This window comes from Diospyros lotus, chromosome 10 (assembly GCF_014633365.1).
Source record: "Diospyros lotus cultivar Yz01 chromosome 10, ASM1463336v1, whole genome shotgun sequence".
Taxonomy (NCBI): domain Eukaryota; kingdom Viridiplantae; phylum Streptophyta; class Magnoliopsida; order Ericales; family Ebenaceae; genus Diospyros; species Diospyros lotus.
Window position 1 is genome coordinate 873,084 of NC_068347.1, and position 25,380 is coordinate 898,463.

Here is a 25,380-nt window from a genome sequence, read left to right on the forward strand (position 1 = left end):
TAGTCATTCTCAAAGTGGCATCAATCAAAGATTGAGATTACTTCTTTTTTTTTTTTTTTTTTGTCCCTAGGGCATAGATCAAATGACAAAGAAAAAATATACTAGGATATTGCTCTTTAAGCTTCCAAATTCTGTGTTCAAATCTTGGCCAAGAGATAGTTCAGCAATCAAAAAAAAATTCTGAAAAATAAAAAATGCTTACCGCCGTCACATTTGTGATTATACTAAGGGTCAAAAATTATCTACTAAATTCCCTGATTTACATCTCTTGCTGAAATTATGGAACCGAAAAGTAGGGCGCTCGTGATGGTACATCAACCAAAAGACTTAGATTACTTTTTTTCTCAATCTTAACCCAACAAATTATTGGGGTAACTTTAACCTTAAAAAAAGACTAAAAAATTATGTGATACTTAAGATACTAATATTTTATAGAATATAAAAAATATATTACACACATTAAGAATTTATACATCATATATATTTGACATTACACAAAATACCGATACCCTTACCGCCATAGAATCTCCCATAAGTAACAAATTCTTTGCCTTGTGAGGCGGAGACAGGGTTCCTCTTTTCCCTCTTTCTTTCCTTTCACTCTGTACTATAGGAGTACTTTTGTTTTATTTTTCCTTTCATGAGGCAAACAAGAAGTTTCAGTCAGTCCGTAAGGAGAAAGGAAAACGCTTCCACTTTGTTCTCTTCGCATAGCACAAAACTAAAGTTGGCTGAGCATTTGACAGCTTAATGAATCTATGTACTGCTACTACAGCATTCCTGTGAAACTAATACCGCGGCGCTGATAATCTTTTCTTTCTTAGCGTGCATCGATCTAAGTCGCAGCAGCTCAAAATTCGGTGTCGAAGCAAGCAGTCATGAGCTTGGAAACCATTGACCTCGCGAAAGGGATATAGCTCAAACAATACCTGCAAATCGCGACGAAAGAGGATTTGGTGATAAGAATTAATATGATTTAGAAGAGATACAAAACAACATGATGGATGCTTAGCAGAGAGAGGCAGTCAAAGCAGCCAGAGAACATTGTTCATGAGCCCACTGAAACAACTAGAACCTTTCCACCTTAATGAGAACAAACGAGAACAAGAGACCAAAATCACAGAGCCTCCAGAATTCTGGTAGTGATTACTGAAGGGCGAACAAGAGAAATTTCATCCAAACTAACAGTGCAACAGAATATTTAGTATGACCTTTTTATGTCCTCTCATTCGATCCAATCATCATCAGTCTTAAGTACCTACACGCATATACACTGGCCATTGCTCAAGAGTTGGTTGTGTTTTCAAAAGGATCTTAAACATGTAACGGGTCTCCTCAGACGGATAACATCTACAAGGTGTGTATTTGCATAGGTAATGTGCGGCGAAACTAAATGGTGGGGGCCAGGTTGGGCAGTGCATTGGTGAGACTGGCAGGTTGGGTGGCGCAGTGGCAGCAGGGGCTGCAGTTTGGGCAATGTGCAGGGTGGCTGCAGGGCAATAGTGAAAGAGGGTGGGACAAAGGCTTGGTTGTGCAATGCATTCAGTAAGCAACATTCAGTAACATGTGTATGTGGCCATACATGATGGGGTGGCTTTTGCAGTGAGAATGGGCAGTGATAATATATAGTTTCAGTAGGTAGCCATTGGGGCTGGTCGGATTATGTGTGGCTAAGAAGCATACACTTCTTGCAAGGTGCCATTTCATTGTGCATTTTAGCTTTTCTAGAGTAAAACATTCTCAGAGGAATAGACATAAATAAATATAATTATATAAACACATCCATCACTTAGTAGACAATATTATAATTTTAGAAAAAATAAGTTTGAAGTTAATTGTATAATGACAAATAATATAGATTCACATCTGCCGGTCATCCCCAGGGGCGGATCCAATGATGGATTTGGGGGAGGGCTGGCCCCCAGATCCAGAAGTCATTTCAGCCTCCAATGGTCCAAATCCCATGACAGATTTGGGGGATGACCAGGGGCGGATCTAGGGGGGGGAGGGGGGGGGAAGGATTCTAAAATACAAACCCATCGTTTATTTTTTTACCAGTTTTTCTAACATGCAAAATGTTAAAAATAAAATTGGCACGATGCTTGCTATTTTTAGAGGCTAAGGATTAAATCATGTAACACTGAAATGTAAGATTTTTTTTCAAAATCTGAAATTATCTTTAAAAAAAATTTACAAAATAAAATTCAGAAAAAAGTTTTTTCCACTATAAAACTCTGACTCAAACACCTGCAAAAACCACTTTAGCAGTTGTTTCCTAAAAACAAAAAACAAACAAAGCCACTTTTTGCGGTTTATTCATTGTTGAATGAGCCGCTATGTTTGTGAAACAGCAAAAGCAGTATCCACAATAGTGGAAGCTAAGAAGAAACTAATCTTTAAAGCTGAAACTGCCTTAGCGGTTTTAGCTTTATTTTTGAAACTGCATTAGCGGTTTTTTCATTTTCCTCCCATCTTGCCGATTCTTCTTTTAAGGAAGCGAGCTGATTTACAGGTGTGTGTGAGTTATGGTTTAAGTGTGGGAAATACTTTTCTTTGGGTCTTAAGATGGTTAGAGAACTCCTGAAATTTGACTTCAGGTAGATGGAATTAAACTAATTTAAGGTTAAATGCAACACTAAAGTTTGAAAGAGCTTTTGAGTGATTTGAGAACTTTGATCCTTACTTTAAAAGTGAACTTGAGATACTACTCGTGATTGGGCCAACATTAGGAAATTATTAACCTTTTTTTTTGGCATTTTAATTAACTTATTGCAAGTGTCAAGACCACACCTGTGACATCAACTACTTTGTTCCATGAGATTAATATTACAACTAGGATCTTGTTTTGAGTATAGTAACTAAACACACGAAACAGAAAAAAGACAAATCCTGGGGAGACCCTCAAAAGAAAAATAAAATTACATATGGCGTTTACAGAACTAGAAAAAGCTTAAATTCCTAGAGAAATCTTATAGAGGATTTTAGAGAAGAAATAAGTATGAATTACTTATATACATGTAATTAAAGACATGTATCATGGAAGAGAAACACGTGTTAGAACATGTGAAGGAGATATTGAGGCATTTTCAATTACAGTAGAATTATATTAAAGATCTACATTAAGCTATTACTTGTTTGTCCTAATAATGGCTAAACTCATTAAACATACATTATTCACAAATAGCATTATGTTGGTGATGAGACAAAAGAATGTGTGAATACTCAGCGCAAGATATGGAGAAACACTTTTAAAACTAAAGGTTATAAGTCAAGTGAAAATCAAATATATAGTGATGTGCCCTGCAAAACAAGTGGATAGAGTGGATCAGCAAAAATAAACGAAAGAATCAGAGGAAGGAGACAGTGCTACGCAAGGTAGTTAAAATCAGGATTTTAAGTGGGATAAAAAAAGAGTCCAAAAAATCGGATCGTAAAATCGTAAGATTTTAGAGATAATTAAAAATACCCTTCAATTTTTGTAAATATATGTTTATAATAACATAATTTTGTAGAAAATGAATTAGTATATTTTAATAACCTGATTATTCCTTATTATAGTTCAAAAGATAATACTTCCAAAATATAGTTCAAAAACTAGCAGATTGGTATAGGCAATTTAGAGGTAAAATATAGCTTAAAATTCTTTAGAGGATTCTTTCAACGTCTTCCATTACATTTAAGTTGCATTTTTTTCTTGATTTAACATTGATTAAATCAAGTAAAATCCCGATTTGGGGTTGGGTGGTCCATTAATTAATTACTTGTTTGTCTTGATTTACTTATGCAATCAATGTTAAATCAAGTTCCAATTTAGAAGCAAAATATAACAATTCATTGCATAAGTTCCAATGTCAGATGTTATGTGACATTGAGACGTTGGAAGCATCCTCTAAATTGCAACTTAAATCAATGAAGGTCTTTGAATCGTAAAATTGTTTAGGGATCTCTGAAGCGTAAAATTGTATATGTAAAATCGAGATTTTATAGGATTTCATCCCAAATTGGATTTTACATGAGATTTGAATCGTTTAGGGGTCTTCGAATCGTAAAATCGTACGCGTAAAATCGGGATTTTAACAACAATGTCGCACGGGCTCGGGGCACCCTCGAGTGACGTCACTTGGGGGTGCAAGCTGCGCAGGTGGTGCTACAGCGACGCGGGTGTGGGCGTGCGTGGGGTTGTTGCAGAGCTTGTGTGGCAGGTCACGACCATGCACGTGGGGGCTCCCCGCCTGGCCACGTAGCGCCATTGTTGTTAAAATCTCGATTTTACTCGTACGATTTTACGCTTCGAAGACCCCCAAACGATTCAAATCCCATGTAAAATCTTATTTGGGGTAAAATCTTATAAAATCCCGATTTTAGGCATACAATTTTACGATTTTACGCTTCAGAGACCCCCAAACAATTTTACGCTTCAAGTATAAATTGCAACTTAAATTTAATGGAGAATATTGGAATCATCCTCTAAAGAATTTTAGCTATATTTTGCCTCTAAATTGTCTATACCAACATGTTAGTTTTGAGTTATATTTTGGAAGTATCATCTTTTGAGTTATAAGAAGGAATAATCAGGTTATTAAATTATATTAATTTGTTTTTTATAAAATTATGTTATTATAAACATATATTTATAAAAATTAAAGGGTATTTTTAATTGTCTCTAAAATCTTACAATTTTACAATCCAATTTTATGAATTCTTTTTCGATCCCACTTAAAATCCCGATTTTAACTACCTTGGTCACACTCCCTTGAGTGAGTCACCCATCGTTGTCACCCTCCTTCAGGGGAGTCATCCATCGTCCAGACAAGCCATCCTTCTACCATCTTAAGACGGTCTCTCATACATAAATTTATTGTCGTGGCCATGCAACAACATATAAAATGTACATTTAGTAACAATATAAGTGTAGATGATGTTATAGTAAAACTAGGCGATCAAGTCATACCAAGAAAAAGTCAATTCAAATACCTTGGGTTAATTATCCAATAAAGATGGGGAGGTTAATGAGGATGTCACCCATATAATTATGGCAAGATAGATAAGAAGAAAGAGTGTATCCAGGGTTTTATGTGATAGTGAGTTCTGTCATGAATCAAGGCAAAAAAATCAAGAAGAGATGCCATAAATCAAGGAAGGGAGATTTGCCACTATTGGATTAGCTATCAATTAACATGTAATTAGTAGTCAAAGGTTAACTGTCAATTAGCATATAATTAGCAGTCAATTAAGCATGTGATTAGATATAATTAGCCTTAATTATTGTACAACTTACTATAAATTTCAATAGAGGGAGGCTAGACCTAACATAGAGTTCTACTCCAAAAAGAAGGGTTTTCTCTCTTTTCTATCTTGTTCAACATCTCTCTTTTCTATCTTGTTCAACAAGTTCCATTAAAGCTTAAAGGAAAAATTTTATAAGCCAACTATAAGGCCAATTTTGGGCAATAAAGTACAAACATGTAAAAAATATGGGAATAACAAAGATAAGGATACAAAGTTGGATGTGCATCCATACAAGAAAAAATAAAATTAGAAATGAGATTATTTGTAATATGATTGGAGTGGCTCCTATGAAGATAAGATGCATAAGACATGATTAAAATTATTTAGTCATGTGAAAAAGACCAATATAGGCTCCTTTGAGGAAAGTGGATGAAATGAAATAAGTTTTTCACAAAAGATATAGAGAAAGACCAATAAAAATTTGATGGGAGACACTTAGATATAATACTAGTTATAAGAGCCTTACAAAATATAAGGTCATAGATATAAATGACCAAAGGGCTAGAATTCATATAGTTGAACCCACATAGTAGAATTAAGGTTTGTTATGTTTTTGTAATGTTTTTCTTGACCCTCAACACAAAATGTAGTATGTGAAGTTTGCACTTTCCAAGATGCATAAAGGTCAACAAGGTGTAATTTCAGGAAGAGGAGTAAAGAATGCTACCTATGCTTTGTACAATGAGCATAAGATTTAAAAGTTCACCTCAAAGCTAGCAAACAAGTGAGAACCCCATACTTTATTTTCAAGTGAAAGAAAAGATGATGATTTGGCACAGAGGGCAAGACTGACAAATATGTCCTGGTTCAAAAAGCAAGTTTGAACCAAATGTCAAGATTCAAAGTTAGAATTAGATAGGTAATCGGTATTTAAATGAAGACGCAAAAGAGGATCATAATGGCCTTCACATTTTGAGGTGGTGGAAACTTACAGTCTAACATTTCCTATGCTCTCACAAATGGCTTGAAATGTTTGGCAATTTCAATCTCTTTAGTCACTTCAGAGTCTGCATTTAGCATGTAGGTCGAATTCTTGACACGTCTAGGAGATCATTTGACTCCTAAATATAGCAAAGCTCTTATATGTGCTCAAGATAGGCTTGGATTAATCATGGTCATGGATAGAGATAACTGCAGGTCAAGAGTTCATGTAGACGACCCCACCTAGCGGGATTAAGGTTTGTGATTGTTGTTGATATATAGTGTTACATTTTCATTCAAAAAATCAGTTTTAGTGATGACTTTAAAACATGTAATGAACTTGAGCATTTCAAATTGGCATGTTAAGCAAGATAGAACAAGTTGATATTTGCCAGGTCTAAGATGGCCCATTAATGTAAAATGAGAACCAGGTACAACAATCAATACCTATAATCACCCCTGTTCTGATTGCATATTTCAGACAGAGTAGGAAATAAGTGCACTCAGTTTGGTGAGATAGCATGGAAGGCAGTCAAGGTCATTCATTCATAATCATTTCCATAACAGTGCAAGACATGCAACAAAGACAATCAGCAATTAAACATACCAAATGAGTCCACCAAACTCCAATGTGATTGCCAATAGTGTCAATAGCTTGTTACGAACCTGTTTATTGAAATCAATGGGAAAAAGTATAACCTTAGAAACTGAAAGGTAATTTGAAATTGTAAGTCAAAGAGGCAATGAAGGCATTTAAAACCCAAAATGCACTGTAGACTCACATAAAGGGCACAAAAGAGCGCAACTATCATGCTTGCTATGTATATAGCAGTCGCATAAATACGAACTGGGTCAAGCATCATTGTCACCTGCCTTTTGGGGCCTATGAGAAAAGCTGTGCTGCCATACAAAAGGTTCCAACTTAGGATCTGAAATAAAAGGTGATGCAAAGAAACAGAAACTATGAGGGCCAGTAAAATAAACATGGTAATTCAGTTACAGATTGAAGGAGAGGGGAAAGGGATAAAAGAAAAATAAAGAACCTAATCAGACTCAGTATGAGAAAGATCCAACAAGAGGAAAAAGAAAATACAACAGAACTTTAATTACAAGTAATGAAACTAGGTAGATGTATTCAAGTTCTAGATAACACAACAATGAATATAGGTTGTATCCTTCTCACATTTATTGTCTATCTTTTTTTTTTCCACTTGATAAACTATAGGCTGCATTTTAAATAAACAAAGGGTTCCTGTAGATACACATTGCTGTACCAGCATTTCGAAATAGCATGTCAAAGAGGATGGTAAGTGGGCTGGTGAGCATTTACCAAAATGTGTTCAACAATAATAGCATATGATATAATCATTATAGTGAAGCATACACATACAGATCTAAGCACAAACCTCCCTAGTGCGAGCAAATTGCCAAAGGTAAAAGTTATCCCGAACTTGATTGGATTGAAGAAAACAAGCATAGACTGCAATAAATGAAGTAAAAGTGAGATTAGTCCCAAGAAGGCATAAAAGGCATTTTCAAATTAACTATGAACCATCAGATAACACAGACAGTTGAGACACCTTCTATCCTTAAATACTACAAAAGTATACCAGTACCTGAGAATATAGCCTAAACAGAAAAATAAAATGTAGTGATTACACCAGTACAGGATACATAGCCACAGCCCTGTTTGTTGCACATAATCATCCAAGTATATCTCTTGTATATTTTGCAACACACTGCTAAGTTGAACTATTGGCCAGATGCAGTCACATTGTGTATAACAAAACCCTTGACAAGAATTCTCAAGCAAACTGTTCCTAGAAACATGGTAAAGATCTAGAAGTGGTCTATATCAGTAAACATAAAGGGACACACCCATTCATGAAACCTTTTTCTTGAAGACATGTGACAGGTGTATTTTCTAAATGAGGGGCAAATAAAAGGTTTAACTTCTGATATCTACAGGGAAATCTTTAACCACTTAAAGGATGAACATGTGAATTAAAACTGGAAACTCATGATTATCACATAAATTAATATCTGCATATAATCACCACTACTCCATTAGGTTGAGCAAAATTCATCATATCATGGAATGACTGCTCTCTTTCTTTTAAATTACACAAAGGATATTTAAAATCCCCTTGTAACCTATGCTCTAGATCCATAAGCCCCATTCTCAAAATATTTTCAAGGAGGCTTAGCATTCTTGCCCAGTTACTTACATATTAACATTGGCTCTCCGTGTTCATGATTTCTTCGAAAATAAGAAGAATAACTTCACTTGTTCACCTTGTTCATAATTTCTTTGAAAATAAGAAAGATAGACATTTAAAGAACAAAATCTGCATCCACAACTAACACAATACAATAGGGTTTAAGTGTTCAATACAGAGAGGTTTCCAGGGGTACCAAAGAGATAATTAAATACAATCAATCTAGTAAGGCATGATAACACCTGTTAGACAAAAATTTGTTCTAGCTGCAATACAAGAATGTGATTGAGTATTACATGCATTAACTTACCAAGAGTGTGCAAGTTAAACCAGCAACCAAGCATATGGCAAATCCGTGAAGCCTCTGTTGAGAGAGAGCACGCTCAGTTAATCAAAATTCAATAAGGATCGTGGTTGAAAATTTTCAGACTTCATAAACAGTTCAATTTTGGGTGGAACTTTTTGTTCAGGACAAACACCACAGTCCAACTCTAACTAAATGCTAGCCAGAGCCCATCCAGCAACACAAATCCATGCCATTATTTAACCAATTGAGATTTTTAGCTCAATCAAATAAAAAATAAAAATTAGGACAAAAATATTCATCTATAGCTAGCACTTAATAACTTCAAGAAGCAACTTTACAAAAGAACTTATGCATGACAGTAGTTCTTTGAGAACACCCAGATAAATACACATAAAAAATAATGTTTTCCCTGAACCAAAACTGAACATTTAATCCCTTTAAAATGAATTTTTTCAAATATTTTCTACCACTTTCTAATCTTCCACTTCTTCACCTAACCATAGTGGTTTTGTTTAGTTTCTAGTTTAAATTCTTCACGTGATTTCCATCATATAGAAGGTATAGTGCTCGAAACAGCACTGCATCCAAATCACAAGCACGATAGCTTTTATTCTTATTTTCTCTTTCAATCTCGTTGCTCTGTAGTGTGAGAAGTAGAAAGGAAGATATTCGATCATCTTATTTGTAGCATATATGTAACAAGAACTTCTGTAACTTAATTTTTTTTGCTCTGATTTCCGACTAAATCTCCGTTCCATTATCACTGACAACTTGTCTATTAACTATCCTAGACAGCACTTAAGGAGGACAGTTAAGTGATTCTTCTCTTTAGCATAGGTTATATATGAGCATTTCTCTACTGTAATATTGCTATAGTGACGCCTTCTATATGGTTGGTAAACACAGAAATTTGGGGAACTCCACTACTTTTTCTACATTTTTATCTCAAAGTTGAATATTTTCCTTAAGCATCTCCACTTTCAAGAACAATCTTAAATCAAAAAAGGGTATAAATTCCGGTCATCTTCCAAAAATATGAACGATGCAAGGCCACAGGCCTTTCGGATTTGCATCAATCTAAGTTTCATCAATGGTTGTTTTAATGAATCATCAAGCGAGAGAACAATCGCCACAGGACAGAAACAATGAGAAAAACTGAAGAAATCAATAATAATAGAAAACAGGCGAATTGAAGAATGAGCTACCTGCTTGGCGGACAAAGTGCAGGTAGCGTCGAAGTCGTCTAAGAAAGCAAAAGATCTGGAACCCTCGTTTTCGTAATTAGAAGTAGCAGCATCTTCCACCTCTATCCCCGCCAAAATCTTCATCTTCTCGATTGCCTCGTTCATCTTCTCCATCCTCCCGCACTTGCAGATCTAAGCTTTCTTACCAAAACGAGCGCTCTGCTTATACTTTGCAAGCATCAATCGGCTTCCAAATTCAATCAAATTAATTAATAGTCAGTCTCCAACCAGAGGAACGACAAGAACTTCACGAGAAACACAGTTTTCTCAAATCACCCCTACAGTGACAAATCAAATCAGATTTCTCCTCGGGGATGTTCAAATACACAGACAAATTGAATCGCGTTAGGTTGAAAAACCTAGTCCGGTGAATATGTTGAAATCTTTTTTTTTTTTTTTTCACAACATGAGTAACTCTAGACATTCCTCATCAAAAATAGTATTTAGCTCAACCATTTTATCCGTTTTAAAATTTACAATTCACCTTGACTCGAGTTAGGCGTACATGTAAGTTCTCTGTAAATCGAAACCCAGAGTCTAATTTTTAAGATAAACACAAACGATTAGATAATCTCTACAAAAGTATATTCGAATTCATAATTTTATTGGTATTTACGATTTTGAAAAAAAATATATTATTAGAATTTTATAATAATTATATAATATAATCTATATGATTCGATAATATAAAAGTTAAGTAACAATAAATGTATTTTGCTTTTATATAAATTGTATTTATTATATCTTATTTTCAATATTCAATCTATTTTAATTGTTGATAAATAAATCATATTTTAAATTATTTAATTAATTAGCATAATTTTTTAAATAATAAAAATAATATACAATCAATATATTTTGTATAAAAATAATGTACATTTATTATTATTTGGGATGCCCTCCTTTCGGTCCGTCGCTCGACATTTATTATTATTTAATTGTTATTATTGGGGAATGATACTAATATTTAGGGGTGAGTAAAAGTTTGAATATACTGAACTAGAGTAATGCTATAGGTATGCCACCAGCTACACCCACAGCTACTGAAAGTATTTAAAATAATTTATTAAACTTATTTCTTTTTTCGTCTTTTCCTTTTGCGAGGCCTTACCAGTCCAAATCCATCTTCTCTCTCCTTAGCTACTCGCCCAAAATCATATTCTCTGTTGCTCTCACTCTCTCTTTGAAAAACCTTTCTCACGGCCAAGCCCATCTTCTCTCTCTCGTTCCATCTTTGTTGCTCTTCTTTACTTCCAATCACCATTGCCCCAAACTCATATTTGATCTGTTGCTCTCGCTCTTTCTCTGTTGCCCTCTCTCACGGCTAGCGTCGGTCCACTTCTCTCTCTCTTTCTTGTCGCCCTCACCTCCTCTCCAAACACCATCGACCCCACCCTATCTCCCAATCATCGTCAACCCCACCCCTCTCCCGACACCCTCGACCCCACCCGTGTCCCTCTCCAGACACTGTCGACCCCATCCACCCCCATCTCATTCTCCACCCGCATCTTTCTCTCACGACGACATTTGACCCCAACTGTCAGCCACCCCTCACACAACCACCGTCTCTCTCTATCTCTCTCTCTATGTCTTTCTCTCTCGCTCTCACGGCTGTCGCCTAGCCCCAACCAGCCACTGCATCCCCACCGCCACCCCTGCATCCGCCACCTCTCCTTTTGGCAAGGATAATATTTTAGAGAAAAATGACTAATTTTTCAGGTAATTTTCTATGTTCTGTTTGATTTATGACACCCTCGTATTTCTTAAATGCTTGATTAATTTTTGTTATTTTAACCTTCATGATGAGACAATAGATGCTGGAAGTTTGGAAAATGATGAAGATGATATTTTAATGGAGAAGTTAGATGATGAAATCTTAGTAGAAAATAGTGAGGTTATTATGCCAGAGGTTGGGATGAAATTTAAGGATGCTAATGAAATATTTGAGTTTTATAAGAGATATGCATATAACGTAGGTTTTCTAGTTAGAAAAAGAAATTCGAAGAAGGGTAAGGATATGGTAGTAAAATATGTGACATTTTCATGTTGTCAGGAAGGTCAAAGAACTAGGTCTAAAAGTACTTTTTCGAGGCCACAACCAACCATTCAAACAGGGTGTAAAGCTAGGTTGACTGCAAGTGTTGATGGTATTGGAACATGGCAAATTAACACCGTCCATCTTGAGCATAATAATAAGACGAGTCCATCCAAATCTCGGTTGTTTCGATGCAACCGATAATTGAGTGCACATGTAAAACGTCACCTTGAAGTGAATGATATGGCTAGAATTACGTTACATAAAAGCTATAACTTGGCAGTTGTCGAAGCGGGTGGATATGAGAACTTGACATGCATCGAAAGAGATTGTAGAAACTATGTAGAAAAGGTTAAACGGTTACGACTAGGGGAAGGAGATGCAGCTGAAATACAATCCTATTTTTCAAAAATGCAAGCAAATTGCCCTGGTTTTTTCTTTAGTATCAATTTGAATGAAGAGTCTTGATTGAGAAATGTGTTTTGGGCTGATAATAGGTGCAGAGAAGCATATAAAGAGTTTGGAGATATTATGACCTTTGACACCACGTACCTCAACAATAAGTATGACATGCCATTCGCTCATTTTGTTGGGGTGAATCATCACGGACAATCTACGTTGCTTGGATGTGGGTTAGTGTCGAATTAGGATACAGAGACATTTATTTGGCTATTTAGGACATGGCTTCAATGCATGCAAGGCCAGGTTCCTAATGGAATAATTACGGATCAAGACAGGGCTATGCAAAATACAATCCAAATAGTATTGTCGAATACCAAACATAGATGGTGTTTGTGGCATATATTGAAGAAGTTGCCTGAAAAATTTGGCAACTATGTTAAAAAAGGTGTCATATTTTCGACTATACATGAACTAGTCTCTGATTCGCAAACTCCAGAAGAATTTGAACAAGGTTGGATTAAGATGGTTGAAGATAATGAATTGCATGATAATGATTGGTTGGTCAGACTTTATATTGATAGAAGCCGTTGGGATCCTTGTTTCTTGAAAACATCGTTTTGGGTAGGTATGTCAACAACCCAACGCAGTGAGAGCATGAATGCATTCTTCTATGGGTTTGTCCATTCAAAGACATCATTGAAGCAGTTTGTTGAACAATACGGGCAAACACTAAAGAATAAGGTTGAGAAGGAGTTTCAAGCAGATTTTCGATCATTCTCGCAAATGGTTCCATGCATTACACCATATGAATTTGAAAAACAGTTCCAATCAGTTTACACTATATCAAAATTCAGGGAATTTCAAGAAAAAATCAACCAAAAGATGTATTGTGACATTATATTTGCCAACGATGAATGTTCGAGAACGACGTATAAGGTACAAGAGGATGTGGTAGTTGGTAAGGGTGTCAAGAGAAAAAAATTTACCATTTTATTTCAGAGGGATAGTTGTGAATTTATTTGTAGCTGCCACCTATTTGAGTTTATGGGAATTATTTGCCAGCATGCTATCACAATATTAATCTGTAATAACGTAAAATCACTTCCCGAAAGGTATATATTAAAGAGGTGGATGAGAGATATAACTAGATGCCACACGAGGGTTGCAATTAACTATGATGGGTGGATTAATAGTCTTGGGCAGTTAAGATATGACCCATTGTGCAAATCTTTTACCGAGGTAGTTGATCTTGCAACATATGATGAAGGTCGTACAGAAGAGCTTATGGAGTGGATTCAATTTAAAAAAAATGAACTTTCCAGCTCGAAGTCAATTAGTAGAAGTAATCATCTATCTCAGGCAATTGTTCAAGTAGGCACCAATGAGAGAATGACGGAGAATGCTTCAAGCAAGAATATATTAGACCCCAACTACTCGAGAAGTAAGGGAAGGCCTAAGAAGCTTCGCAAAAAGGGCCCGTTAAAGTCGAGATCGAAAAGAGATAAGGTAAGCATTAGTTTGTAGTGTTCAAGTAACCTACTAGGTGGAATATAAATTAATCATGGTTCGATGATGCACGGGTGTCTTTGGGTACTAAGAAAGTAAAGAAAGTGCCGCAAAAGAATTTACAGAATGGTGCAGCATCGTTTAGACTACACAGGAATCACAATACCTTGTCATGACACCCTTTCCATATCCACGACGCTTGGTATGTAACTATATAACATTTTCATTTGATGACTTTTTTCTATTTTGATTTTTAAAAAATTATTTTCGGTGTTGGATCAGGATGAAACATAGGTAGTTACACATCCCAATTTCCAAGTCAATCAATTGGAAAACATCCTGCAACATGTTCCATACATTCAACAGTTGCCATTTCCTACCTTAGGGCGTCCTTCTCCACCAGTTGATACATTTAATTTTCAAGGTGAAACTTATTAGTTTAGGCTTTGAGTTTAAAATTAAAAAACAAATCGGGTATGTTATGTGAAAATTCTAACAACTATTATTTTGCAAGCCATACGTGGAGGTGTTGATGCTGTGATTGCAGTTGAGGGTGATGGAACTCTTTGTGAAAATTCTAACAACTATTATTTTGCAGGCCAACATGTTTCTATTGTTTCTTCTTCAATAAGGCCAACATACTACATGAACAAAATTATCTATTATAAGATATGAACTTCACGTAATTAACTAATTTTTGTATATTCCTCTAGGGTAAGAGTTTGTCTTCCATATTTCATTGCAGTCTTGAGATCATTATGTGACTCAAGCAGAGAATTTAATAAAAGAATTGCTTGATTTTCCTCTGATATTTCTTCATCTATATTGGCTAGAGACATAGTTATTCCATTAAACACGTCAATATTCTCTTCTAATGATTTAGCAGGATTCATCTTAAAGGTAAACAACTGATCTTTTAAGTGAATCTTATTAGAAAGAGATTTTGCCATATATAGAGATTCTAATTTTAACATACCTGGGTGGCATTACCTGCCTTACTTACCTATCTAAGCACATTGTCAGACAAATTGAGAATCAGCAAACTGAATGCTAATTGTTGCAATTCTTTCATCTCTTGGGAGGGAGTGGACTCTACCTTGTCCTTCTCTTCCTTCACTGCCATCACATCATCTAGTGCTTGTATGCATTTGTGTTGCACTAGGATGGCCCTCATCTTCATCTGCCATAGGTTGAAATTCCCATGACCATCAAACTTGTCGATCTCAAGTCTTGATGATCCCATTTTTTTCCTGCGCAACCATAACAAAAAAAAAAACAAAAACAAAAAAAACACAGCAACCAAGAAAATACTCTAGTAAAACAGGAAGAACACCAATACGTTCGATATACCGCTTCAAGATGACACTGGCGAATCAAGGAAAAAATGCCAGTCGTTGAAACCCCTCGGTTGTCGGATCTTTCTGACCGTCACAGTTCTTTCTTCGCGTGTGTTCTTGACTGATCTTGAGACAATCTGAATGTCTCCTTCGATCTTGGTACCAACACGGGCTCTAATACCACTTGTTGAACCTGTTTGAATATCCGAAACCAAACACCCACAAGATCGAAGCAAACAAATACACAAGAACAATAAAGCAACACTTACACACGCACATAAAGAGATGGAGGAGTTTACGTGTTCAGATTCAAAATAGAATCCTACTCACGGCAGGGGATTTAGACCCCTAGTCAATCCACTAGATCCGAGCAACAAGATTACACAAAATAGGATTACAATAATCCAAACCCCATAAACTGAAAATACCCAACTTACAGTGATATACGATGCAGATAAAGAAGCGCAAACTTACAATCTCAGCAAGAATCAAGAGCACTCTCAGAAGCATCGATTGTTCACACACAATACATCAAAATTACATAGAAGGGATCAAATTTCATATTTGGGGTTTCTGTAACAAAGGGCGAGAGAGAGCGAGAGAGTGAGAGAAAGCAGAATGCTTTCTCCTTATATCCATCCGCATATATGTATGTGGGCAAGCAAGAGATGCAAATCAACATACATCATGCTGCCACCTGTCATCAGCTTTAAACTAAAGTTAAATAACAACACATATATATATTTCTCACATAAAACATTCATAAATAAATTGCAACCTATTTGAGACAAATATCTAACAAATATAATACTAAAATTATTTTCAAAATCCATCTATATTGGGCAAAATCCATTTATAGTAAAACAACCATGAAATTTATATATGTGAAGACATCGGCAAATATAAATCTCAAAGTACCGTATACCAAGATTGTTGGCGGGCAAGCGGATGCAGTGGCTGGCCGGTGGTGAGGCAACGATGGTGAGAGCGAGAGAAAAAGAGAGAGATGGCTCGTGGTCATGTGAGTGGAGATGCGGGTGGGGGCGACGGTGTCGAGAGACGGAGATGCGGGTGGGTCGACGGTGTCGAGAGATGGGAGAGGGGGTGGGGTCGATAGAGGAGGGTGGGGGCGACGATGTCGTCAGAGGGAGATGCAGGTTGGGGCAGTGATGATGTTTTGGGCTGATGGCGATCGGGAGAGGCGACCGTGAGAGGGGGTAGGGTCGAGAGTGTCCGGAAATGGGGAAAGGGGATGGGGGCAACAAGAAAGAGAGAGAGAAGTGGACCGACGCTGGCCGTGAGAGAGGGCAACAAAGAGAGAGCAACATATCGAAGATGGGTTTGGGGCAATGGTGATTGGAAGTAAAGGAGAGCAATAAAGATGGAAGGAGAGAGAGAAAATGGGCTTGGCCGTGAGAGAGGTTTTTCAAAGAGAAAGCGAGAGCAACAGAGAAGATGGTTTTAGGCGGGTAGTAAGGGAGAGAGAGAAGATGGATTTGGGCGGGGGGGCCTCACAAAAGGAAAAGACGAAAACAGAAAGAAGTTTAATAAATTATTTTAAATACTTTCAGTAGCCGTGGGTGTAGTCGGTGGCGTACCTATAGCATTACTCAACTGAACTAATCGAACCAAATTGACAAGTTTGGTTCAGTTTTTTAAAAAGAACGGTTCAGTTCGATTATCTATTTTCATAAAAATCGGTTATTCGGTTTGCTTCAATTATTTTGATATAAATATTTAAAAAATCAAATTAAACCGAATTCTGTAATAATAACTTCCAATCGAACCGAACCCCCCTTCCCCAGACGGGCGCAACACCCCATGCGACACCCGAGTAAGTCACATAGTACTATGTACTATAAAAAGCTGTTGATTTTGCACTAGTTCCAATCATAGATGTCGTCTGGGAGACTATGGGATGTGGCCCATCGCCCATGAAAGCTTTAATGCCATCTTATCAACACATTTTTCATTAATGATTTCTTTTTCTCTCATTTGCATCTTATATACATAATATACATATATATTATTGAAAGATTTATATCATATATATATTATTATATATATATATATGAGGAACACGTTGTTTACCGTGAACTATAAAAAAATCGAGAAGAGAATAGAGTTAGTAATTAAAATATGACTAAGTGAAAATGAGTTCTATAACTAAAAAGGCATGGGGAAGATGAAGACGAAGGCTAAGGCCAGAGAACAGAGTTAGTAACAAAAATATGACCAAGTGGGAACAAGTTTTGAAACTAAAAAGCCATGGCAGACAAAGACGACGTTCATGGCCCTTTCGGTAAGTTTTCTAGCTACTTTTATTTTACATTGAAATATAGATCTACTAAATTATAATCATTAAATGCTTTTAATTTTTTGATATGTGAATTATCGTGGTTAGGGGAATCCGATGATCATCGGAATCGTTGGCCGACTAGGTGGTCGGCGGCAACAGCAAGGTTCGGTCTCTGGATTATTTTGTGTTTCAGTTCGGTTTTCAGTTCGGTTATGATAGTTTAGGTGTCGGTTAGTTTGGTTTGTTAGGGTTAATCGATCGATTCGGTTCGGTTATTACATATGGTTCGGTCCGATTTGGTTCATGATTTTCGATCAATTCGATTCAGTTATAACCGATTGCACACCCCTACTAGTATAAAAAAACACCAAATATCATTTTAAAATTGTTATGGGTATTTCCCAAAAATAGCTTAGCGGGCTGGTCTCGACCCAGCAGGCTGGCCCAATCTCCCAAATCTCAATAGGCCCAAGGCCGAAATAGTCAAAATGAGGTCGCACGTCGCTAGAATCGAGCTCAGATCGTGGTATCAAGCGAGCTTAGAACAGCTGAATCAAGCGAGCTGGTAGCGAAGCCTCCAGCTCGGTGGACGACCATGAAGCTTGCTGACCGACCCTACAGCTCGCTTAACAAAAGGACTGTAGGATAATGGAGGCGGGGCCCACTTGCTTTATTCGAGCAAATCAAATCCCTGACAATGCAAGATTCACCCCCGATTTTAAGAAAGAGATAAGGATATCCTTTTTCCATAATATTATCCTTTTATTTTGGATTTTATGTAAATTGTAAATACCCCACCCTATAAATAGGGGTTAAAACCATTGTATAAGGAGGGGAAAAACAACCATAATAACACACTGTTACTCTGTCAGAATAACCAGATGACAGTCGTGGAGTAGGTATCGTTTTAGTCAAACCACATAAAAATACCTTTGTGTGCTTCCTCTTCTTCTCTCCCATATTTATTTTCTCAGTGCAAGCAAGACGAATCACGGTCGACCAATTTTCACTATCGACAAAAATTATAATAAATTAATAATATTAATTATAAAATATATAAACATAATAAAATTTTTAATAATATTGTTGTCTAGATATAACAATCAAACTTATAAATACATAATGGGCTATTAGCACGAAAAATTCAAATTTTTTTCCTATTTTTACGATTTTATCTAAAAATTTTAATTTTACCAATAATGTCTCGATTTGATCAATTGGTTGCAATTTTATCCATGATCCATCTATGATTCATCGGTGTCTAAGACCCGCTAACGTGGCATGCCACTTGGCATTTTAAAATATTTTGAGTGGACCCCACATGCACATGTGTAAAAAAAATGTTATTAACACAAAAAATCAAAACATTTTTGCGTTTTACGATTTTATCCAATTGTTTCAATTTTAGCAACAAAGTCCCGATTTGATTAATTGATTGCAATTTTATCCACGACCCAAATCCAATTCGTTGGCGTCCAAGACCTTCTAACATAGATGACACCTGGCATTTTAAAATATTTTGAATGGGCCCCATATGTACATGTGTAAAAAAAAATAAAAAAAACTAAAATAATATTAAATATATGTTGTGTGTGTGTCATAGATATATTTACAAAGAAAGGCAAGCAGAGGACGGGGACGACGATGCTAAGTTGGAGGCGACGATTGATCTAGAAGCTGGAGGTGGCGATGGAGGTCAATATGGAAAAATGTCGAATCTGGAAGCTTGATGGTCGATCGTTAACATTGATGGGAATGGCTTAAGGGACCGACGGCGAGGGCGAGGCAACAAGCAAAGGACATCATTAGCCGGCAAAAGTAAAGGGTCGTCGGTCACTTTTTGTGAGGTGGCCCTGAGCAAGAGAAATCCCATATTGGTAGTCGGTCTAGCTTCCAGATCGATCGTCGTCGTCATGAGTATGAGCAAGCCTAAATCGATCGTCACTTCCAGCTTCTAGATCGATCGTTGCCGTCACTGTTCACCGTCATAGTCGTAGTCGTCGTCGTTGCCATCGCCATCGTCGTCCTCCTTCGTCACTATTACTGTCATCCACCTACTTCTTTCTCTCTGTGCGTATATATATAACATATATATGTTAAATATATATATTTAATCTCATTTTATTTTTTATTTTATTACACATGTACATGTGGGGCTCACTCAAAATGTTTTAAAATGCCATGGGGCATGCCATGTCAACGGGTTATGGATGCCTCTTCAATCGAATTCGGGTTGTGGATAAAATTACAACTAATTGATCAAATCGGGACCTTATTATCAAAATTAAAACTTTTGGATAAAATTACAAAAACAAAAAAATGTTTGAATTTTTCGTGCTAACAAGTGATACAAGCGCAGAGCAAATTTTTTAAAAAAATTTTTACAATGATTTACTACTTAAAAATAAAGAAAGTTATATTATACTTTACTACTAGAAATAAAAAAATGAAGTATTGAAGAAAACAAGTATATAATGGACCAGTAATAACCATCGCATTATTTTTTACAATTTACTCATAATTTTATTTTTTTACAATGATGATGCAAAGAAAGTAAGTATTGAAGAAAATTGTGAAGTAAGAAAAAAAAACAAATATGGAGGAAATTTATATTGAAGAAAATAAACAAGTTAACAAAGCAAGTATTGAACAAATTGATGTTGCACAACTTCTTATGGCTCTCGAGCTAAGAACTACAATAATGGATTACAAAGTTAATCTTCAAGATCAAATTAGAAGAGTCTACTTGCAAAGAGCTCTGTCAGTCTCGAAATCAAAATGATTCATTCCACCTTGGTTCAATGAATTTGGTGATTGATTATAATATATTATAAGCAAAGATGTTGCATTTTGATTATACTATTATCTTTTTAAAACAAATAATAAGGAACAAAGATGTGGTGATTCTTTTGTGAAATAAGGATTTAGTATTTTTTTTTTTTTAAAAAAGACAGATTTTAAGTTCATGTTGGAGATGATGATTAAGCTCGAAAAAACTATGAAGTCTTGATGAATCAAGAATAAAATATTGAGACAATTTTTTTTAGGCAGTTAGAACAAACACTGTGTGATTATCGAATTCGTCAGAATGCATCAATTGATTGTGTTCAACTTATTTTACGACAACGACTAACCTTTCATGGTCATGACAAGTCTAAAGATTCAAATAATTAAGGTAACTTTTTTGAACAATTGCAATTTTTAGTATGAAAAGCCGTAAGGAACAATTATAAAAACTTTTTATATTTTAATAATATTATTGTTATCTTATTTTTAAAATTATATTTTTTGTATTTAAATTCGCCACCACTAAATCAAAATCCTGGCTTCACCTCTAAGGTCATACATAATACATGAATATAAAAATACTTTCAAAATACCTTAAAAATACATAATACTTTATAAACAACATTTTCATTAAAAAATACTTTATAAATACATAATATATCAATATAACATATCGCCTAAAATACCAAAATTAAATATCCAAATTGATGTGTAATGGACGAAAGCCCACTAAAAAATAAAAAGCCTAAACCAAAAGCAACCCAAAAACAACCTATTATAGTTTTTGGGAGATTGAAGTGTCTCTCAAAAAGATGTTACTTCATTTGGGAAACCAAGTCTCTCGAAGACATAATGGGTTCTTGGAGATTGGATTCTCTAGACACCAGCTTATAAATCCTTCTTTGGAAAGTCTTAAATGAAACACAAATATGATAACGCTAATATCTGAAAATTCCATAAAGAACAGGCATGATCTATAAAGATTCTAATCCTAATTAATCTTGGAATACCATTGATGTTTATCACGAATCCACACGCTTGTTTATAAATAGTTGAGGCCTCATTTTAGCAAACTCGTACACTTCTAATATTGGATCGTACCAACCTTATTGGGCCTAACCCAAACAGAAACTCAACAGCCCGGCACTAAGCTTGGACTCGTGGCACAGCTTTGACCCAATGTCAGGACAGCCGCACTAGCACCTTTATCATTTGATCGCATTTATTACAAGTCTTGTCCATGCCATCCCTTCTTTGACAAGTCCCTTCTCGTATTTATTGTTGGTCTTATCGACACCATGCCCGATCAAAAAGGACAGCCAACGTCGAACTTTTCATCCCGTCTCCATGCAACTTCAGGAAAAAACATGCGCACAAGTGGGTCTCCCCGCTCCTCTATATATTCCAACCTGATCACAAGTCAAGATATGTTCATCTTTAGCCCTACTGTTATATTGGCAATTCTCATTCTCACTTGAGCGTCGGAGTGCTTGTAGATGCCAGTTAACCCTCATTGTGTCGTTGCTGGAGTCGGATCCTTCGATGCCTCAAGACCCACATCTGACAGCTAACCCTCTTTGGGCTGAAAGGAATATTTGGCGCCCACTGTGAGGCCGATAAACCTTGCCTACCCCACAAGCTCATCTAAAAACCTCCTCAGACCATACTCATGGCCAAAACCAAAAACTAGAACGATGCCCCCTCTAACCCCGAAGACATAAATGCCAATGACCACTAGCCGACAAATCCAACCACCATACAGGTTCTCGTGAAAGTTGTCCAATAGCTCCAAAACCAAGTTGCCGAGATAACCCATAATCAACAGCACAACTTGCGCAAGGATCGGGTTAATGACGACACCAGCAAGCACTGTGAATATCACCAAGCGTTCTATCACACTATCGAGGAGTGCGCAGCCCTTAGAAATCAGATCGAGCCGCCGGTCCGGGAAGGCCATCTTTGCCATTATGTCTATCGGAGAGCCTAGAGGTTACCCCCACCAAGAAACCAAGACATGCGTAGAATCTGCAGCCCTTAGAGACGGCCACGGACGCATATGGTCATATCAATTCTCTCTGCCAATTTTATAGTAAAAAAGTTTTTATTGACCAAGGGAGATCAGTTGACCTATTATATTACCTGACTTTAAAAAGACTCCAAATTTTAAAAATGGAGCTCAAACCGTTCCCTGGAAGCCTGGTCGATTTTGCTGGCAAACAGGCAAGCGTGAAGGATTATATCGAACTACTGACCACATTTGGAAAAGTGCCCTGCCATAAAACAATCAATGTCAGGTATTTGGTCGTAGACTGTCAAACCCCATACAACGCCTTTCTCGGCCGACCCTCTCTTAACACTTTGAGGCGTTGTGGTCTCTACTCCACATTTAACAATGGAGTTCCCCGTGTCGACCACCCAAGTTGGAGTCATTCGTGCTGACCAAAAGGAAGCTCGACAAAGCTACAACTACAGCTTAAAAGCCTATGTCTCTATGTCAGCCAGCAACACCAAACCTCTGGCCACCACGTCGGCATAATCGAGCCCAATTCAGGAAACAAGCTCCTCGGCACCTGACATAGAAACGAGCTGAACAAACCCCAGAGAAGGAAAGCTGGATGCGTCTTGGTGTTTTTGAAATCCTAGCAGTCATGTTAATTTGATATTGCGACTTTCCAAATTACTCATCTACAAGCAATTCCAGTTTCGTATATATGTACTCTAAGAACACTCATAAGGAATTCTGGCTCGCTAAATATTCACTCTGGACTTCTCTCTAGGGAATCCTGACTTTTTACTCATTCACTCCAGACATATCACCGAGGAATTCTAGTTTCCCATACTGGCTAATTCTTATTAGAATATTTTTTGAGCTCCCGATAACGACAAGTGTCACCAAGCCTAACCCTAAGTTTAACTCACCATTAAGGCATCTCTTCGATTTGGGCATACACCCGACCTTCAAATTAAAACACGTCAATCACCTCGGCTACACAAGCAAAAGAACAATGGTTGAGTCATACTTAATGTGCTACATCGCTTACATACTCTAAGCATGGTGTAATACCCGAGAAATCCTTAATAATATAAATGGTATTTTGTGAAGGGTATAGATGGAATTATCAAAAGAATGACACTGAATGATACACTATCACAGTTTAAAGTGACCGAATTGACTAGATGGAGTACCCCAGACCCTAGATGATTAAGTAAAATGGTATAAAACGAACGAGTAATACGAGTTATGATTTTAGGTATCAAAAGAAGTGGGATCGGAAACAGTTTTCGGTACAACTGTCGACCGAGCTGAGAAAATCGAATCAACATATGGAACATTTGGAAAGTCAATGGAGCATGTTGAGGACTAACATTTTATGTGTAGAACAACTCTTCAGCAAATTCAGGTTAAAACAAAGAGATTTAAGGTCAAAACGAGCAACCGGGCCAAAGTGTAATTTTCTAATTTTGCCTGATGGAGGTCAAACAGATAATTTTTTGAAAGATTCGAGGGTGAAATGAGAAGTACTAAATTTGTGGGCCTTAGTGGTGTAGTTGGATAGATCAAAGGTATAATGGAAAAGGCAGAAATGTTATATGGAGAAAACATGGGGTGAAAGTGCAATAAAAGAAAACTATAGTGTGAACACAGAAGAAGGAATTTGGCCGCTATCTTCACCGCACTTGGTCGTTGTTTCAGGCGATGGGACGGTCGAGGGTGGCTCAGGGGAGGTGGTATCCGGCAGTAGAAGGCTTGGGAACCAAGCCATGGTCGTTCATTGGCCGAGATCTAGCCGGTTTTTGGGTTTAAAAAGGGTCGAGGGTTTCGATGTTTTTGGCAACAAATCGACCGTGATTTTGAATGTTTTTGGGAGAGTGATTAAGGAGCTTTGAATCCTTGTGTCAAGGAGAAGAGATTTGGAGCATTTGGAAGCATTTTGGCTTCGTTTTGAGGCCGATTGAAGCTTGGCCGAAAACACGAGGCGGACAGCGTCCGCCGGCCTGCAACTGCCCAATCGGGGGCCTTTCTGGTGGTCTTTTGGCCTATAACTTATGCCATTGTGATTGAGTCATCAAAGGCTTGAAGGGGGTGTGGTCAAATCTACCATCAAAAGAGCCGTCGGCGGCTGAAAATCGAAGAAGAAGGTGGCGCGTGGGCTGAACGCGCCACACTTCACTCACAACCACGCGCAGGGTGCGTGGGACAGGGGCATTTTTGGTACTTTCTTACATTATTTTTCTAAATTTATTTTAGAAATTATTGTGTTGAAATCTTTGAAAAAATTGGGTGTTTGGTATTTATTATGATTTTTCGAAGGGAATAAAGGTTTGGAAAAATAGGAGAAATTGAGGAAATTGTGGAAGAAATAGAATTATTGACTTCTATAGTCAATACTTTGGTTACTTGTATTGAACCTGTTCCAGCGAGCGGTTATACCCTTCTGAACTTGGGATAATATGCATCGGTGTTTCATTTACGTACTTGTGGAATTATTTGCATATTGAACTTGTGGTATATTGCATCAACAGTTTTTACTTATAAAAAAGTCGATGCATGGCGTGTGGTTTTAATATCATCGGGGGTCGATTTCGTGTCATGTCCGTGTGGGACGGGATGTGGTCTTCTTGAGAATGGGGTAAGGTTAATCCTAGTGATCGAGTAATACGGTAGGACACTTGAGGATTAAGTATGTCGTGGCAAGGTCAACCCCAACGGTGTGTGGAATGGATTTTCCATATGAGGTTGAGTATGTTAGGGAGATTTCTCAAGATAAACGTGTTTGCATGTTATCGTTGTTTGTTTATGCCATGCTCGTGTGTCATTTATGCATTCAGTAACTGTTTTCATGCCATCACTTACATGTTTCATCATCTAATTTGGGTTATGCCCCTAGAACATTCAACGTTCCAACCAGGGACTGCTGCGAGGTCGAGGACATGGCTGGTAAGGTCAACGGTGTTTAGTTTGATAGTTGTTGTATCATTTTGGAAGTGTTAGTATTTTAGTTTGATAGTTGTTGTATCAACGATGTTAGTATT

The 25,380-nt window shown here is 36.9% G+C and overlaps 1 protein-coding gene across 2 annotated transcripts; it reads right to left on the reverse strand.

The window, feature by feature from the left end:
- Window positions 1–450: 450 nt before the first annotated feature.
- LOC127811970 (uncharacterized) lies at window positions 451–10,371 on the reverse strand. Of its 2 annotated transcripts, none has more exons than XM_052352193.1 (6): window positions 9,942–10,368; window positions 8,740–8,793; window positions 7,617–7,690; window positions 6,993–7,110; window positions 6,818–6,876; window positions 451–929 (listed from the first exon to the last, which is right to left on the reverse strand). In XM_052352193.1, the coding sequence occupies exons 1-6, from the start codon at window positions 10,092–10,094 to the stop codon at window positions 851–853; spliced, it is 537 nt and encodes a 178-aa protein (XP_052208153.1). In that variant the 5' UTR covers window positions 10,095–10,368; the 3' UTR covers window positions 451–850. The 2 variants fall into 2 exon arrangements, with proteins under 2 accessions (XP_052208153.1, XP_052208154.1); XM_052352194.1 differs by lacking the exon at window positions 451–929 and adding an exon at window positions 936–4,840 and having other exon boundaries at window positions 9,942–10,371.
- Window positions 10,372–25,380: the final 15,009 nt, after the last annotated feature.